At 38.4% G+C, this 19,714-nt stretch overlaps 1 protein-coding gene across 3 annotated transcripts in view; it reads left to right on the forward strand.

The window, feature by feature from the left end:
* Positions 1–19,714, forward strand: part of exoc4 (exocyst complex component 4) — a 537,075-nt gene that overhangs the window by 54,685 nt on the left and 462,676 nt on the right. For all 3 annotated transcript variants that reach the window (XM_039761360.1, XM_039761363.1, XM_039761362.1), the window contains exon 7: positions 1,248–1,425. In XM_039761360.1, coding sequence (XP_039617294.1) covers positions 1,248–1,425 — 178 coding nt within the window. The remainder of the gene's footprint in view (positions 1–1,247; positions 1,426–19,714) is intronic.

Raw genomic sequence — 19,714 nt, forward strand, 5'->3', positions numbered from 1 at the left:
ACGGTGTACTGTTTATCCTTGCATGCGTACTTTACATAAATCTGGAAGATTCCACCAGGATGCAGTGCGAGATTTCATCACAGTGAGAAAACAACATTCGACTTTGCTGTGTTGTGAATTGCCTGAAAAATCCATTAAATTGCCAGGACACCTTGTTACAATATCTGTGAAAAGAATGGTTGTTTAATGATTACATCCAGCAATCCTGGGGTGCGCCCATTCCAGCATGCATCGGGCATGAGGCAGAAACAATCCCTGGATGGGCTATCAGCTCATCGCAAGGTGAATACAAGCACACACATACACATGTATCATTTTAGCATCACCATATCCCCAAACTCATGTTCTCGGAAGTAAACTGGAGCAGACTGTGTATACCTACCAGGATAACATGCAAATTCCTGGCAGGGAACTGCGCCACCCCCACATGTATAGTTATTAACAGTATTTATTATTTAAATGAAGTTAACTATTTATTTGTAAAGTATAATATGCATACTTTAATGCATTTCATCATGAAAGTGATATCAAATACAAATCTAAGGGTTCTAAATTTGCAGAAAGATTTCAACAGCAACAACATTCTTTTGCAAAGGAAAGGAAGTACCCATGCAATTTATAATTAAGGAAAACAAATATTAAATCCATAAGTCCTCAGGATGCCATTCTAATATATCTTGATCACACAGTAATATTTTTGCACTTTGTTTTGCAATTTTGTGGTAGTGTTTTTTATTAATTATTTAAATTATTTATTCTTAAGTTTTGATTTGTATATTTTTAGTATGCTATTGTTATTTCTGCTTGATTAGTTTATTTTTTGAATTATGCTTCCGTAGCTATATATGTTTAAAGCTTGTGGAGTGCTTTCAATGTTAAGTTTGTAAGTCATTACTTTTCAGATGACAGCGTGTGCAGGATTGTGTGAGTGTTACTTGGGATTAACTGGCACCCAGATTTTTCCAACAAAGCTGCTGGGATAAGTTCTTTTTTCACACCAAAATGAACTGCATAAGCATTTTGGAAAATGTAATAAATCAAAATAAAATACTTGCATTATGGAGATGCTTTTGACCATATTTTTAAGGTACATAGTCAGTTCTGAAATATTTAATACAATGGTTTTAAACAGAGTTGTACTGTTACCAAAGGAAATCCCTAATAAATTACCAACAGTGACTTTCATGAAAATTGCTCCGAATTTGCTTTATTGACATTTCTTAAATATTTTATGAATTTTTTGGCAGGTTGTTGCTGGAACTTTTGGAGTTGCTTTTGGATAAATTTAATGCAGTAGCCGCTGCACACAGCATTGTTTTAGGTCACTTAAAGCAGATTGTAGTGTCTTCGACTGGTGTCCAGGAAGGGGTGATCAAACTCTATGATATGGCGGATGTCTCATCGAAAATACAAAGTGTGCTACAGGTAAATATTTTTTTTTTCTGCAGTGGGAGTGAAGCATATTACTCTTTGATGTTAGTGGGGATATTTGCATGTGTGGGTTATGGCAGGTGATTATGTCATGATATGTACAATGGTGGATAAATAACACAGTTGGGGATGTCCAATTTCCAAAGGAAACACACAGACATGAAGAAGAATTGTTCTGGCAAAGATAGTCACACTGCAGGTGATGGCCAGTACATTTTGATTTTAGCACACAAGTTTGACTTTTGTTGGTCTGAAGGAAAGCTAATAGTGGCACAGGAGCCTTTTATAGTTGTAGTTTGGTGAAAGTGGCAGAATGCAGACAGGTAAACAAAGTCAGATTATGGCCATTGCTCTTCAAAAGAGTGACTGACTCAGGAAATAGACTGACATGATTTTGGTGCCTCCTCTGTAAGCCCCTCCTGTGTTTCATTTGATGTAGTGTTTTAGACACAACCAAATGACTGTAAGTCTGACACTATATAAGCACACTTTACTCTTTCATCAAAAAATGGAATGTAAACAGTACATCATTTTTTTGATTTATGTCAGCATTGATTTTTTTTCATTGAGATGCTCATACTTATTTGTATTTTCAATCATTTTTTTTCTGATCAAATATTTTCTAACCTGAAAACAACAGGTAATATAGGTAAATGAAAATTAATTTTCAGCATAAACCGTAAAATAACTCCCTGCCCATGTTGCACATCTCCCACCTATCCTATTGAAACCACTATCTAAAAAAAACTTCCCTAGGGGATCAAATATCACTGACACTCATTTAGTCCTTGTTGAGAGGTACAACAGATACAGCAAGCCTGGTAGCATTGAAAAGACACACCCAAAAGCAACAAAGAGTGACATAAAGGATGCCTCAGTTATTGGAACTTTTCAAGCCCAGAGTTGTCAAAAAATGTAATTTTTTGTTGTAATACCTTGACCTGCACAGGCTGGAAAAGAGATGTGTTTGCTCACACATACTGTACCAAAGGATGCATTATGAAAGATAGGGGTTTATTTCTGGAAAACTGCAGAAAAGCTGATTTGTTTCACAATATTTTGCCATATCTGGAGCGCTAAAGCATCTAAAGGATTTAAGGGAATTTGACTTCAATTGGAAATAAAGGGAAGAACAGAGAGGGTTAGAGCATGTTGAATTTAATAGCAACCTGGGACAGTGTGCTAATGACAGGGTTTAACAAGCTCCATGTTGGCTTAAGAGGAAGTGGCTAATAATATATTTCTAAACCAAGCAAGGACAGGATGGAAAGTTTCTTAGGCTTCATTCCATTTCAACTGGAAAGTTAAAATTTCTGAGTTCTTAGTAGGATGTTTTAACTAGAATGCCACCATAACTTGGATTTCCTGCTTGGAAAGTCAGGAGAGCTTCACCAACCTCGAACTCAAAATCCAAGATTGCTGCACCGCATATCAACAGAAGTGAAAGCTGTTATATTATACTCTTTATTAGTACTACTGTCTATTTATGTCTCATTACCCAGTCATATGCACAGAACTGTTCAACCCCCTCTGTGTACATGTTGCTATGATTTTTGGATGGGCAAAGTACCACTTAATGTTTTGTTTAGTAGTTTTCTGTATACTGTGAGAGCAAGCACTGAAAAGATTTTCTTGGAGGTGTCCATATGTCCAAATGTTTTAGTGGAACGCAGTCAGTTTGGGTGTGATGTCATTCCTGGGTCTGACATTTGATATAGGAATTAAATGGAACACAGCATTACCATTTTGAAGAAAGGCAGAGAGATTTAACTTCTAACCTTTGTTTTGTGGGAGTAAGAGAGCATAGCAAACAACAAAATTAAAAATTTGGGATATTTTCACTTTGGTAATTGCTGATCTGGAACAAAATCATGGAAGAAAGGGATTCCGTGACATGCTTTAAGATTGAACAGTAATTCAGTGTTAAAAAGTCAATTTTTGATGGTCAAGTCAACATGCTGTTGGAAAAACAGATGGCAAGAGGACATTTAAAGGAAGTAGGTAAGATTTACACAAATTAATTCTATTACCAGACAGAGTCTAAAATGAACTGAACAAATCAAGATTAGAAGGAGCATTTTGGAATGGGATAGGATTGAGAAATAGTTGAGCTGGTGAAAAATGAAGAGTTGATGCAGAGCTTCTTGAATAAATTTAATATTATCCTCAACAATCCTCTTTAATAAAACCCCTGTGTACGTCCAGGTGTCCATGTGTGTGTCTTCTGGTGAAGTGCGCATGCGCGGGGCCACACAGCGCACGTTCAGTCTCTTCCTGTGCATTTCCTGTGCAGAGAGAGAGAGACAGACACACACACACAGGTGCGCAAGAGATAGACACACACACACAGGCGCGAGCGAGACAGATACACACACACAGGCGAGAGCGAGACACACACATACACCCACACACGAGACAGACACACAGACACACACACAGGCGTGTGCCAGACAGACAGACAGACTGACACAGGCGTGAGAGAGACACACACAGACACAGAAGCGCGTGCTTAAGAGAGACACACACACGCGCGCTGGCCCGAGAGAGAGAGAGACACACACACACACACACACACGCACACACTCACGCACACACACACACACACACACACATGCGCGCGCGTGCATTGTTGCAATGTTACTTTTCTTGGTTGTTTATTAAATTATGGATTTTTCAAATGTTCATTTTTTTCCCTGTGCTTAAAATTCATTAAAAAAAAAGTGTTTTTAGCGAGTGGGTCATAAGGCTATAGCGCGAACTCTTTCAATGTTAGTTTACTCTGTTGTTCAAGGTTTTCTTAGTGTTATTCAATGTTTTTACATTTAGTTTACTATTACGCTCTGCATTCAATGGTATAATTAACTATATTTGTGCTAAAAAACTAATATATATATTTACATACAGTTCATAAGGTCTGGAACGGATTAATTGTATTTACATACAATCCTATGGGGGAAATTACTTCGGTTCACGACCAAATCGTGTTACAACCAACGTTTTGGAACGAATTATGGTCTTGAACCGAGGTTCCACTGTATTACTGTCAGACAAAATTACAGGCATTTTACGGAAATACAAACCAGTATTACTGAGAGAGAAAATTAAAGGCACACAATACAGTGACGCATATTACAGCCACATACAAGGTCCCTTGCCATTTAATATAGAATGTTCCTACTAATGTTTATGCACTACTCTTCTAGCGCCCGTTATTGTAACGGGCTTAATGTCTAGTTCCCAATAAGCAAGAAACCTCTAGAGCAAATTCCAGTTCATGCAGTCAAAAACCTTTTCTTTTACAAGAACCAGAAGACCAGAATAATTAACCATTTTTTTATGAGCTATGTGGTGTATGTTGAAAATATTCTTCTAGCACATATTGTAAGATTAAATGGTATGTTTAAGCAGCTATGTAAAATTGTAATAACAGGTAGTTTTCAGTTTTCTGTATTAATAGGAGAATAGGGAGATGTAAGTTTCTTTAAGTCCTAAAATGAAGTATACATCTTTAGTATGTGTGCCCTTTTTTGTAAAATGTTTTCATGGCATTTGGAATTGGTGCTTGTGAGACAAGAATATATCAGTTGCAAGGGAACCTCTAAGGTGGCTCAAGATGGTGCAGATGGTTAGTCATTTGGATAGAGTAATCAATAGAAATATCTGGCTGCGACAGGAATTCCAACAGGCGAAGCAACTTGAGCTGCGACAGGTGCTGGGCAAAATTGAAGAGCACATTCAGGAAAACTTGGTTAAACTGTGCACACTTACTGATCAGTTGGAGGATCTTAAGGAGACATTCACGACTCGGATTGAAATAGCCGAAAATTTAGCTGCCAGTGCCGAGGAAAAAGCAGTAAATGTCAGCTCCAAATGCAAAAAACTCAGAGACAGACTGGCTGCTTTGGAAGATGGAAGCAGAAGGTATAATGTCAGAATTGAAGGTCTGCCGGAGAATCGAGAAAGTTCAAACCCTGTGAAATTCGCAGCTGAACTTTTTACTAAAATAATTGGGGACGACTTTAAAGAAGAATCTGAGATAGCAGCGGCTTACCATGTACACGGATCAAACACCATTAGACCCAGACCCAGATCTTTTATAATTCGTTTTGAAAGATTATCATTTAAGCTAGTGATGATGGCATTCCTCAGAAACAAGGAAGATATTATATATGAAAATAACCACATTTGTATCTTCCCTGACTTCTCTCCAGCAACAGCTACTAAACGTGCAGCCTTCTACAACATTAAACAGCAGCTATGGCAAGCCAGCGTCAAATACAGCCTCTTGTATCCGGCAAAATTGAAAGTGCATTGGCAGGGTCAATTCTATGTCTTGACTATCAAGGAAGAAGCAGAAAAGAAATTAAGAAAGCTGATTCCGGGACTATTCTGATACATAATAGTGAGTCATGGCGGTTAATGATAAAGCAAGGATTAATAATCTACTGTCTGATCTATTTGTTTAAAATACAGGTTTTTATCAGCATATATTCTCATACATTCTCATTATTATATATCATATACAGTATATATTTTAAGTGCAAAATTCTTTTTTTTTTTTTTTGACTATGTTGGTAATAGATATCTCTATCTTTTAACACTAAAGCGCCGCTGCATGGGGGCTTGTTTTGCTTTGGACGTGCTTTGTCTCTGGGTATGTCAGAGGACTGGGACTGTGTGAAGTGGGCTTTAGCCTCACTTGGGGAGGCAAAAAGGGAGGGTGTGGGGTTAAGGGGGAGAAAGAGAGCAGGTTTGATCTATACCTAATCTATCCTCTTAATCTTTATAATTATAACTACCAACGTAATAATAAGCTGCATGGCAAAAACTCTAGGGGAAATAGGAAATTAAGGCCGAAGCTGTCTCACTTCCAGTTAAGACTATAAAATGACATCATAAACTCAGAATCAGTGTCATCATGATGGGACAGTTAACTTCGTAAGCTGGAATGTTAAAGGCCTGAATCACGAATTAAAGAGAAAGTACTCTCTCACCTAACAGGTCTAAATGCTAAAATAGTATTTTACAGGAGACCCACTTACTAAGCAAGGATCAGTTCCGGCTGCAAAAGACTGGACTGGCCAAATGTTCCATTCTAGTTTTACGAAGAAAACTAGAGGTGTGGGAATTCTCATACATAGAACAGTACCATTTGTAGCATCAGATGTAGTATTGGATCCTGAAGGGAGATATGTAATGGTCATGGGAGACTTATCTAACTGTAAAATGATTTTGATAAATGTTTATGCACCTAATGTTGATGATAAGGAATTTATACAAAATTTATTTGCATCCATTCCCAATCTGAACACTCATAAAGTTATAATGGCTGGGGACTTTAATTGTGTTCTAAATCCACTTTTAGATAGGACTTCCTCCACAGGGGGAACGGCATCTAACACAGCAAAGATAATTACAAAGTTTATAACTGATCACAACTTATCAGACCCCTGGAGGTTTTTAAACCCAAATTCAAGAACATATTCTTTCTACTCACCAGTACATCATTGCTACTCAAGGATTGATTACTTCTTTATAGACAATAACTTCTTGCCTATGATTAAATCTTGCAAATACAATGCTATTGTTATTTCTGACCATGCACCTATGATCTTGGAGCTAAAATTACTAAGCCCCATACACTCACCCGCAGATGGCCTCAACCCGCTTCTATTAGCTGACGAGAATTGTACGGAATTTATATCCAAACAAATCAGATTCTTTCTAAAAACAAATCCATCCCCCGAGATCTCTGCAGGAATACTCTGGGAAACTCTCAAGGCCTTCTTAAGAGGACAGATTATCTCATATCTTTCCCACAGAAATAAATCCGAAGCCAAGAAAATAGCAGAGATAAAAAGCAAAATTACTAAAATAAATGAAGAACACGCCAGACTACCAAGCGAGACTCTACATAAGAGAAGGCAGGCTCTACATTCAGAATTAAACCTCTTGACAACTAAAGAAACTGAACAACTAATCTATAAATCCAGACATCATTACTATGAACATGGAGAGAAAGCTAATAAGCTTTTAGCTCAACAAATTCACAAGCAAGAAGTGCGCAACGCAATCGCGGTAATCACCAACGTGAACGGAGATAAAATCGTCGAACACAAAAATATAATGCACACTTTCAGAAACTACTGTGGGAGTTCTCATACATAGAATAGTACCATTTGTAGCATTAGATGTAGTATTGGATACTGAAGGGAGATATGTAATGGTCATGGGAGACTTGCCTAACTGTAAAATGATCTTGATAAATGTTTATGCACCTAATGTTGATGATAAGGAATTTATACAAAATTTATTTGCATCCATTCCCAATCTGAACACTCCTATCAACAATATACAAATAACCTAATTGTGCTCCACTCACTAAGAATCTGGAACCAATGTAGAAAGCATTTTAAGATGAAGAAGCTTCTATCTGTGGCACCTCTGCAAGAGAACCACCTCTTTCGACCTTCACAAACATATGCCGTTTTTAATATCTGGAAAAAATTTGGAATTAACTTGCTTAGAGATCTTTATATAGACAACGTCTTTGCATCCTATGAACAATTACATTCCAAATTTAACATTCCAGCTATACATTTCTTTCACTATCTTCAAATCAGGAACTTTGTTAAACAGAACCTTCCAGTTTTTCCTCATCTTGCACCATCATCCATGCTGGAAAAAATATTGCTCAATCTCAAGGACTTAGACTCCATCTCTACAATATATAAAATTATTTTACAGTCCCTCCCTTTCAAAGATCCATGAGGACACTGGGAAAAAGATCTCTCAATTAATATATCAGAAAAGGAGTGGAAAGTAGCAATGCAGAGAATTCACTCGAGCTCCATATGCGCAAAGCATACAATTATACAACTCAAAATTATATATCAAGCACATCTGTCTCGACTAAAACTCTCCAAAATGTTTCCAGGGCATGATCCAACCTGTGAACATTGCAACCAAGTCCCAGCCTCACTGGGTCACATGTTTTGGGCCTGCACCAAATTAACATTATCCATCCATCCATTTTCTAACTCGCTGAATCCGAATACAGGGTCACGGGGGTCTGCTGGAGCCAATCCCAGCCAACACAGGGCACAAGGCAGGAACCAATCCTGGGCAGGGTGCCAACCCACCGCAGGACACACACAAACACACCCACACACCAAGCACACACTAGGGCCAATTTAGAATCGCCAATCCACCTAACCTGCATGTCTTTGGATTGTGGGAGGAAACCGGAGTGCCCGGAGGAAACCCACGCAGACAAGGGGAGAACATGCAAACTCCACGCAGGGAGGACCCGGGAAGCGAACCCGGTCTCCTAACTCTGAGGCAGCAGCGCTACCGTCCGCCCAAATTAACATTATTCTGAACAAAAATTTTTAATTACCTTTCAGACAGCCTTGGACTCACAATCCCTCCTAACCCATTAACAGCTGTGTTTGGGGTTCTTCCAGAGGGGCTTAAAGTGGAGAAAGACAAACAAATTGTGATTGCATTCACTACACTTTTGGCACGCAGACTTATTCTGATAAACTGGAAGAACCCAAACTCTCCTCTTTTAAGTAGGTGGGAAACCGATGTGTTATACTATTTGAAACTGGAAAAAATCAAATACTCAGTTAGAGGATCCGTAAAGACTTTTTTCAAAACATGGCAGGATCTAATCAGTATTATTTTAAAATAAGCTCAAAAAGCACAGAGAATTTATTAATTTAAGTATGTTTACAAGCCTTAAATTTCACGCCGTTTGGCTTGCTCTCTCTCTCAGGGGTGGGGATCGACCTGTTCTTAACTTAATTTTTCTTTTGTAAAAACTTGATAGCTTTGTATGGATGCAATAAAATTAATAAAAAGGAAAAAAAAAAAGAAATATCTACATCATTAGTTTATATTTTGCCAGAATTATGCTTTTTGTCTTGCATATTCTGCAAATATTTGTACTTTAGTTACAGCACACCTGAAAAATGCACAAGTAGGCAAAGCTGAAGGTTTGTTAAGATTCATTTTTACATGCTTTTGGATAATCTTTTATTATTTTCCAAATAAGTAACTGAGGCATAAATAAATAAAGCACTGTGCTGCTGTGTTGTTTCCGATGCCACGACTTGTCACCTTCTTTTTAAATTTATGTTAGTGTGTAACATTTAATATTTTGTATACTCAAATTTGGCAATTGGAGTATTAGGCTTGTTACTGTTAACAACTGACAAATGTAAAAAATATCGGTATTGGATTTACACTTTCATTCAAGCATGTTGATGGAAACTTCCAGCTGCAGAAATACTTTTCCTCAGAAGAATTTGATATAAATATTTGCTTTTGAAAATTTGAACCTTTTTTCATTACAGTGATCCAGCTTACATATTTAAGCATAAGATCATATGGAATAAGTTTGATAATATGAACATAATTTTGCTTGTTGCCTAATGTCCTTTATTTAGGTTTTTGGGTTTTCATCTCATGTACAGTTTGTAAAAGTTTATGTGGTTGCTTATGTCTTAATTTTATTGTATTGTAATTTTCATGATTTGTTGTTGATAGTTTTTTTTTTTTTTACCTTTTCAAAACTCCTCTGCATTTAAATGCAGCACTGCCATGCAGCTAGCTGTGTAACATAATGGCATCAGTCAAGATGCAGGAAAACAGAAAATGCAGTTTATACAGCTTCTCTTTCCTTCAGTCTTATCAGCAACAACTTATATATTTATCCTATGTAATTTGTGTTGTTGGATCATGAAGTAATCTAGTGCTGCCTCATGAAAGAGACGATCCGTTTATCACATTATCTTTGACAACCAGCTTATGCTTCTGTGCAACACATTTTGTAGTTTAATGTATATTTATATGTGAACTGTGAAATGTTGTGCACATAGTCTTAGTACACTGTATATGTACTTTCAATTAATAAATGATATTCAGTACTTACCGTAATTGAATAACTTTATATAACATTTAGGAGGTTATGTTTTGTATGCAACTTTTATTAAGAAATCCACTGTTTACTTTTTACTTTTAAATGAACATTTCAGATTTTTAAAAACTGAAATCTTGGCCATTAAAGATTGTTGCTTTCTGTTATATTCATAACTGTGTTTCAGTCATATCCTGTATTTGTTATAGTGAAGTACTGGTAGGTAAAGTAATCTCCTCTGGGTCACGTATTGAGGCATGGTCAGGATTGTACCACTACCCTTTTGAGTGCCAATGAAAAATTCTAGCCTTTAGATTGCACTGGATTTCATATATTATTATACTGCTTTATATTATTACGCAGCATATCATATTTCATTATATGACCTTATAGTCAAAATTCAAATTGGGAGAAAAAACTCCCATTCGGCAATATTTCGAAAACATTTAATGGATCTGCATACTTTTTCAAAGTATTATATTTGTATTGGTCTTTTTTATGTTTATTTTAATTTTGTAATGCAAAACATACAGTACTGATAGATATTCGAAATGGAATGCATTTATAATTAAATAGTTAATATTTTTACTTGTGAGTAGATTACACACTGGGTAGATAAGATTAATTCTTTGTACAGCTTGCATGTTTTTTTTGTGTTTTTTAGGGGTTCCTTTCATAGACCAAAGAGATGCTGTTAGGTTTTTTAGCTGTACCATTTTGGCTTTACTCAGCTGTACCATGTTAATGTCCCCTGTGAACTGTCATCCTGTTTTTGAATAGTTCCTGCTTTTGTCCCATGATACCAACATAGACACCCTTGTTTGAATACCCTCTAAATGATTCTTAATTGAAAATACTTGTCAACCTTATATTTCTTGGAAATCCCACATGACTCTTGTCAGATTTACAGTTTTGCTCAATGTCATTGGCAGTGTTTTGCAGATTACCAAGACTCAAATACATCTTTGTTAAGCCCTCTGTTTAACTAATTAATCAGTTATGAGATAGATATTCATGTTTAGGAGAAGTAAAAAAATGAAGTCTGTCATTGTACAAATGTTTTTCGGAGCACCAAACTACATTTAAAACATTGGAATACATTATATTTTACTATTACACATTACAGTATACACCTTTTCATAAAGGTTTACAGCAGAAAACCAAAATTAGAAAACAAACCAAAAACAAAATACTAACCTGGTAAAAGGTACATAAAGTTGGAGTGAAAAGGAGAATCTTCAGTGTTAATTTAAATTTTATACTTGATGGTGTCTCACTTACTTCAGGGTCCCAAAGTACAGAAAGACCAACTAAAATAAACTTTCATTAAGAGTTCTGTGAAACAGATTAGATATAGCCAGAAGCACTGTGAAATGCACTTTTCTCACATCTTTTTAAATTAGGAGCAATGTGTGTTTGGAAGGAAATGTCCTCGAACCAGTAAATGTGAAGTGTAATCGATTTGTGATCTGAGATTAGGGCTCAAGTGGCTATACTTGACGTGGAGAGAGCAAACCAAATGAACAACTTCTTTTACAGGTTTGACCACCCTAACTCACTCTCACCTCAGAGTACTGCATCCTCCAACCATCCTTCTGCTAATACCAGCATAGATGAGACATCCCCACCCACAATTACAGCAGCACAGGTGGCAGAGAGCTGAGGAGACTTCGTGCCAGCAAAGCAGCGGGTCCAGATGGAATATCGCCACGACTGCTGAAGGCCTGTGCGTTGGAACTGGGGAATCCTCTACAGCGCATCTTCAACCTGAGCCTGGAAGAGGGGAGAGTCCCAAGGCTTTGGAAAACATCTTGTATCACCCCAGTCCCAAAGGTATCACGTCCTAGTGAGCTGAATGACTTCCGGCCTGTTGCTCTGACATCACATGTGATGAAAACCATGGAGCGGCTGCTGCTTCACCACCTGAGGCCACAGGTCCGCCTTGCCCTCGACCCTCTGCAGTTCGCATACCAGGAGAAGGTGGGAGCAGAGTATGCCATCATCTACTGTATATGCTACACCGATCCCTCTCCCACCTGGACAGAGGCAGTGGTGCTGTAAGAATTATGTTTTTGGACTTCTCTAGCGCCTTCAACACCATGCAACCTCTGCTCCTTAGGGACAAGCTGACTGAGATGGGAGTAGACTCACACCTGGTGGCATGGATTGTGGACTATCTTACAGACAGACCTCAGTACGTGCGTCTCGGGAACTGCAGGTCTGACATTGTTGTCAGCAACACAGGAGCACCGCAGGGGACTGTACTTTCTCCGGTCCTGTTCAGCCTATATAAATCAGACTTCCAATACAACTCGGAGTCCAGCCACGTGCAAACGTTCGCTGATGAAACTGCTATTGTGGGCTATATCAGGAGTGGGCAGGAGGAGTAGTACAGGAAGCTAATCAAAGACTTTGTTAAATGGTGTGACTCAAACCACTTACACCTGAACACCAGCAAGACCAAGGAACTGGTGGTGGATTTTAGAAGGCCCAGGCCCCTCATGGACCCCGTGATCATCAGAGGTGACTATGTGCTGAGGGTATAGACCTATAATTACCTGGGATTGCAGCTGGATGACAAATTGGACTCGTCTGCCAATACTGATGCTCTGTGTAAGAAATGTCATAGCCGACTATACTTCCTTAGAAGGTTGGCATCCTTCAACATCTGCAATAAGATGCTGCAAATGTTCTACCAGATGGTTGTGGCGAGTGCCCTCTTCTACGCGGTTGTGTGCTGGTGAGGCAGCATAAAGAAGAAGGACGTCTCACGCCTGGACAAACTTGTTAGGAAGGCAGGCTCTATTGTAGGAATAAAGCTGGACAGCTCTATAGCAGAGCGACGGGCACTAAGCAAACTCCTGTCAATCATGAAGAATCCACTGCATCCACTTAACAGTGTCATCTCCAGGCAGAGGAGTAGCTTCAGTGACAGACTTTTGTCACTGTCTTGCTCCACTGACAGACTGAGGAGATCGTTCCTCCCCCACACTATGCGACTCTTCAATTCCACCCGGGGGAGTAAATGCTAACATTATTCAAAGTTATTGTCTGTTTTTACATGCATTTTTATTACTCTTTAATATTTTTTTTTGTATCAGTATACTGCTACTGGATTATGTGAAATTCCCCTTGGGTTTAATATCTATCTATCTATCTATCTATTGATCGATCGATCGATCGATCGCAGGCCACCACCACAAAGAAACAGAAAAAGAGAGTAGAGGTCAGTACGGATTTTAGAGCCACCATGAGTAGTTATTATGAGGAAATTGAACATACAGAGTATCAGGATTAAGTTAAATTGAAGTTATAAAAAGGCCATGTTAAAGTAAAGTGTTTTTCAGCAGTGTTTTAAACTGCTCTACTGTATTAGCCTGGCGAATTCCTATTGGCAGGCTATTCCAGATTTTAGGTGCATAGCAGCAGAAGGCCGCCTCACCACTTCTTTTAAGTTTTGTTCTTGGAATTCTAAGGAGACACTTATTTGAGGATCTGAGGTTACGATTTGGAATATAAGGTGTCAGACATTCTGATATATAAGATGGGGCGAGATTATTTAAGGCTTTATAAACCATAAGCAGAATTTTAAAGTCAATCCTGAATGACACAGGTAACCAGTGTAGTGACATTAAAACTGGAGAAATGTGTTCAGATTTTCTTTTCCTAGTTAGGATTCTAGCAGCTGCATTCTGCACTAGTTGCAAACGATTTATGTCTTTCTTGGGTAGCCCTGAGAGGAGTGCGTTACAGTAATCTAGTCGACTGAAAACAAATGCGTGAACTAATTTCTTAGCATCTTTCAGTGATATAAGAGGTCTAACTTTAGCTATGTTTCTTAAGTGAAAAAATGCTGTCCTAGTGATCTGATTAATATGCGATTTAAAATTCAGATTACAGTCAACAATTACCCCTAAACTTTTTACCTCTGTCTTGACTTTTAGGCCTTGTTCACACGGGCGTTAAGTTTTTGGATTAACAAACTTGCTCTGAACGTCCTAGACGTTTATGTTGAATTTTGTGGTGGCGATCGATTGACTTCTACACCGGCGTTCGTTTGTCTCTGTCTAACGCCAGCCTGCAGCCCAAATTGTAGTTTGTGTGTTAACCTGTGGAGGCAGTGTCGGGAACTGGATGTGAAAGCCCTTGTTTTATTTGAGGCGCCTCCTTTCAATATGGACCATTTTGCTATGTTAGATATTAATCTTCTTGTTTTAAAAATACTCGTAATACAGCGACGTAGGGAGAGAAAAAATCGCCGCTACTGGGTTCATCCTCTGACTGCACAACGTCGGGTTAAAGCAGTGCTTCTCAATTATTTTCTGTCATGCCCCCCCTAGGAAGAAGAAAACATCTCGCCCCCCGCGCGACTATAAATAGTATAATTTGTCTATAAAATTGTTATAAGTACACCTCTGCTTAACACTGTATCCTTATTAACGTATAAGAGAATAAAAAAGAAAGAAATATGGACCAATTTACAACAAAGAATAGCTTTATTAAATGTAAAGGAAAAGATTTAAAGTGCATTCTAAATTCAAAAAAAATTTAAAAGAAAAATAAAAAAGCATGTTCCCCGAGGTCAAACGCGACCTCCTTGACGGAGCCACGGGGGCGCGCCCCACTATTTGAGAAACACTGGGTTAAAGGAAGTTTTTTTGTGCTTTATGAAGAAATGCTAAAATTTCAGCAAGTTTTTAATTACTGTCGGATGTCGGTTTCCACTTTTCATTGTCTGCTGCAGCTGGTGCAATGCCACATTGCACGCCGATCAACCAATATGCGACTTGGTGTTAGCCCGAAGAGAGACTACTTGTCACTTTGAGGTAAGGAAACAGTAGTCGAGTGTGCGCTTACACTGGTGTTATTCACTGAAATGCCCCCGCCATGGATTGCCCCCCCTACATAATCGTTATCAAATATTATATTAGAACATAAATTAATAGGTTCATGGTTTACAAATTACACGAGACAATAAAATAAAATAAGCAATATGAAATATATATGTTGTATATGAAAACATAAAAATATTAATATTTTTTCATATACAACATGTAAACTTATATATATCCGGTCCTCCGAAGCGTAAAATAAGCAGCAGAAAACGAACTAGAAGCGGTTTCCTTGCGTTCGTTGGGTTTTGAACGCCAAGAAAAGCTGCATGCAACGCTTTTTGATGCCGTATAACGCGCTGCGGACAAACGCGACGTCACCAAAGCCCGTGTGAACACTCGTTGACTCCTACGTGTAGAAAACACTCGCGCTTGATCCGCTCACCGGACGCTACGAACGCAAAAAAAACGCTCGATTTTAATGCCCGTGTGAACAAGGCCTTAATCCTAATGTATTCAGTTTATTTCTAATAGCCTCATTGTATCCATTATTGCTAATCACTAAGATTTCAGTTTTCTCTTTATTTAACTTGAGAAAGTTACTATTCATCCATTCTGAGATACCAGTCAGGCATTGTGTTAGTGAATTAAGAGAATCGGGGTCATCAGGTGCTATTGATAAGTACAGCTGTGTGTCATCAGCATAGCTGTGGTAGCTCACGTTGTGCCCTGAGATAATCTGACCTAACGGAAGTATGTAGATTGAGAAGAGCAGCGGACCCAGGATAGAGCCTTGTGGAACACCATATCGGATATCATGTGTCTTCGAGTTGTAATTACCACAACTAACAAAATATTTTCTCCCTGTCAGGTAGGATTCAAACCAATTTAAGACACTGCCAGAGAGGCCCACCCATTGACTAAGGCGATTTCTAAGAATATTATGATCAATGGTGTCAAATGCAGCACTCAAATCTAAGAGAATGAGAACAGATAAATGGCCTCTGTCTGCGTTCACTCGCAAATCATTTACTACTTTAACGAGTGCAGTTTCTGTGCTGTGATTTGTTCTAAAACCCGACTGAAATTTATCAAGAATAGCATGTTTATTGAGATGGTCATTTAACTGCATAATGGCTGCCTTCTCCACAACTTTACTTAAGAAAGGCAGGTTAGAGATGGGTCTAAAATTTTCAAGAGCCGAGGGGTCAAGATTATGTTTCTTAAGAGTAGTTTAAGTACAGCAGTCTTAAGACAGTCTGGGAAGACTCCCGTATCTAATGAACAATTTACTATGTCCAGAACATTATCAATTTGCACGCCTCATATTTCTTTGAAAAACCTTGTTGGTATTGGGTCAAGGACACAGGTGGAGGATTTTAATTGAGATATTATTTTTTGTAAATCAGGTAAATCTATCCTAGTGAAAGAGTTTAATTTGTTTATAACAGGATGCTGGGGTTTAGGAGGATCCTTAGTGTTGGAGGGATATATTGTTATTTCTAATATCATTAATTTTTTGATTGAAAAATACAGCGATAGCCTCACAGGTTTTACTGGAAGTACTTAGGAGGCATTCCTTTGAGTTACCTGGGTTTAGCAGGCGATCAATCGTAGAAAATAAGACTCTGGGATTATTAGCATTGTTATTTATAATCTTGGAGAAATAGCAGCGCCTCTCAAGATGGACAGTGTTATTTTATTCTGTTATTTTAACTTTTAATATTTCATAGTGGATAGTTAGTTTAGTCTTCCTCCATTTACGCTCAGCTCTGCGGCATGTTCTCTTAAAATCCGACACTCTTTGGGTCTTCCATGGTATATAACATGTAAGAAGCCATCACTAATGTAAGACTAAGCGATGATAATGTCATGAGTAATGACTAATCTGACTAATTTTGCTAATTTGCTACACAGCCAAGCTAATGATATATTTTTATTTTTATAGAAGTATCAAATAAGGTTAGGGTAATTTAACATAAAACAGTTAAATGTATATTGGAAATCAATTTCTATCTAAGCTTTAACAGGCTTAACCCTACGTATAGTATTTCTTGAACCATTGGTTTTCCCCTGCATGTTCCCCTCTCATGGGGCCTCTTCACCAAGTTTATAGGTCAACTCTACTAATTGTTCTTATCAAGAGAGGCAAAGACTGTGACTGCCAAGTCCCTCATACTGTGCTATATTTTGAGTCTAGCTGTCCTTCTTTTGCCCATGTGTACTTGCTGCTGTTAATATGCTTTAGACTGAATGGTACATTTAGAGCTTCAGTTGTAAGAGAAATCTTTTTTGTAATGCTTTAGCAATACAAGCTCTTAATTTCACATTGTCCTTGAATTGCTTTCGGCAGTACTTTTTCCAGGGAGCAGCTGCTATTCTTGCATAAGTGTTGTGAATCTATCATATATCTGAGTTTCAGAATGTCTACATGATTTCCATGTGCTTATCGGGTATATGTAAAGTAAGCCTTTGTGCAATCTGAATTTCCTATAAGGCCTATGTGTTACAAAGAACTGTTAGCATAATAGATATTGTGGCATAGATTTGATTTTTTTTTTTTTTTTTATATTATGCCTCTGAGATGCACCACAGATAAATAAAATGTTTTGCAAATTCCTTGAGTCTTTGTGTCCGAAAACGGTGCTAAACCAGGGAATGGAGGTCTTCCCTTATACATCAAAGAATCAACTCCCACTTTTTCTCAAACAACTGGTAAAATAGAAGTTCTTTTGGGAAACCTCATAATCCACTGAAATGTCTCTTGGGAACTCTGTCTTACTCCTCCTTTTGGGGCAGTTTTTGCTGTCTCTATTATGCTAGCCATTTTTATTAAGTGATTGTGGGATCTCCGGGATGAAAATCCAATAAGTATGCACCCAATTAGGGAGTTTTGAACCCAGTGATTAAGAATGATATTTTTGTTCATTATAAGGTATATTGGCAAAATTTTAGTCACTTGGAACCTTATTCTATGGCGCCATATTGCTTTCTGTGAGTAAAACCATCTTGTGTTTAGTGTGTGTTATTAGATACCTTGCTGTTCAGGACAACCAAGGTCATTTCATGTCATGAGTTAGGGGTTATAAAGGTCATGTGAAAATCATCCATGTTATTCAAGTTAGAATAAAGATAGTGTTAGTTTACAAATCAACTTATAGCATAAAGTCCTTCCTTTTATTTGAACTTAACTTTCATTTAGCATTGCATTTTGTACTTGATGATCGACCAAGGTAATTTCTACAGATCCCATTCATAAAAACGATCAAACTACTTTTCATTGAGTCAGTACAGTTTCATCCTAAGATAATTAACCACTGTTTTCAGGGAGAGGACCATGTACTCAAGTTTTTTAAAGTGCCGTTTCTCGTCCGAGTTGCTTTATGCTTTTGCCCTGTGACAGGCGCCTAGCGTCCATGCCCAGCCGGGACGCCCCTGCACACTGTATTCAGGGGGAGCAGCCCTGGACGCTAGATGGCCGCCCCCCTGGGCTGGTGTAGTGCTTCGGTTTCCCACAGGGCTCCCTGGGAATTGGAGTTGGGGGCAGCCCTGTTGGGTCCCACAGGTACTGCCAGGGGGTGCTGTGTTTAGGACTCCTGAGCCTGTGTGGGCAACAAATTCATCACACCTGGAAGTGTCGCCGGATCTTGGTGATCAAACACCTGGAGCACTTTACAAGGTTACTAGGGAGGAGTGGTGGTGCCAAGGAAGAGAAAAGTGATTGTGCTGTACTTGTGGTTACTGGTGCTTGGGACTGCGTTGTGGCTGGGGGGATTACGGGGAAGATGTGCCCTCGAGCTGAAGAGAAATAAAAGTCATTTTATTTTACACGTGCCTCCCGTGTCCAATCTGTGTCGGGTCAGGCGCTATATAGTGCCTTTCACAGCCCAGATTGCTCAAGTGCATGTTGAAGACTGTAGTAAAAATAACACCAAGGACATAACTTCAAATGTAAATAAACATTGTGGGTTCTCAAGTTCCAAAATTGGATGTACAAGTCAGAGCTCTGTACACAATTTAAACCATATAAGCTTAGTATAATATGTGTAGACTGAAATCTTGCTATGTAGAAATAGAGACTAAATGACTTGGAACAGAGTTGCATCAACACAGACATTTGAAATGCAGCAATTTAGGAAAAGCCAAGAAAGGATAGCACCTTGAAAGCCACACTTGTGAAATAATTGAAAATTTAAAAACACAACATCAATTGGCATTGACCATGGCACTTCTAATGTTAAACAAGAAACTGTTTGAAATTACCCAAACTTCCTAGCAGGTTTGGGGCTGCATTTCTGGAAATGGGATCAGTGACACAGGAAAATTAACGGAATCCTCAATGTTGAGAAGTACAAGCAGATCCTCATCTATCATGCAGTACCATAATGTTGTCAAGAAAGCATTCTCAGCTTCATTCTACGGCAGGATAGTAACCCCAAACATATGGCCAAGGTCATAAAGAACTATCCCCAGCATAAAAAACAACAATGAGTTCTGCACCAGAATGTGTGGCTTCTAGCTGACTTGG

Source organism: Polypterus senegalus, chromosome 8 (assembly GCF_016835505.1).
Source record: "Polypterus senegalus isolate Bchr_013 chromosome 8, ASM1683550v1, whole genome shotgun sequence".
Taxonomy (NCBI): Eukaryota; Metazoa; Chordata; class Cladistia; order Polypteriformes; family Polypteridae; genus Polypterus; species Polypterus senegalus.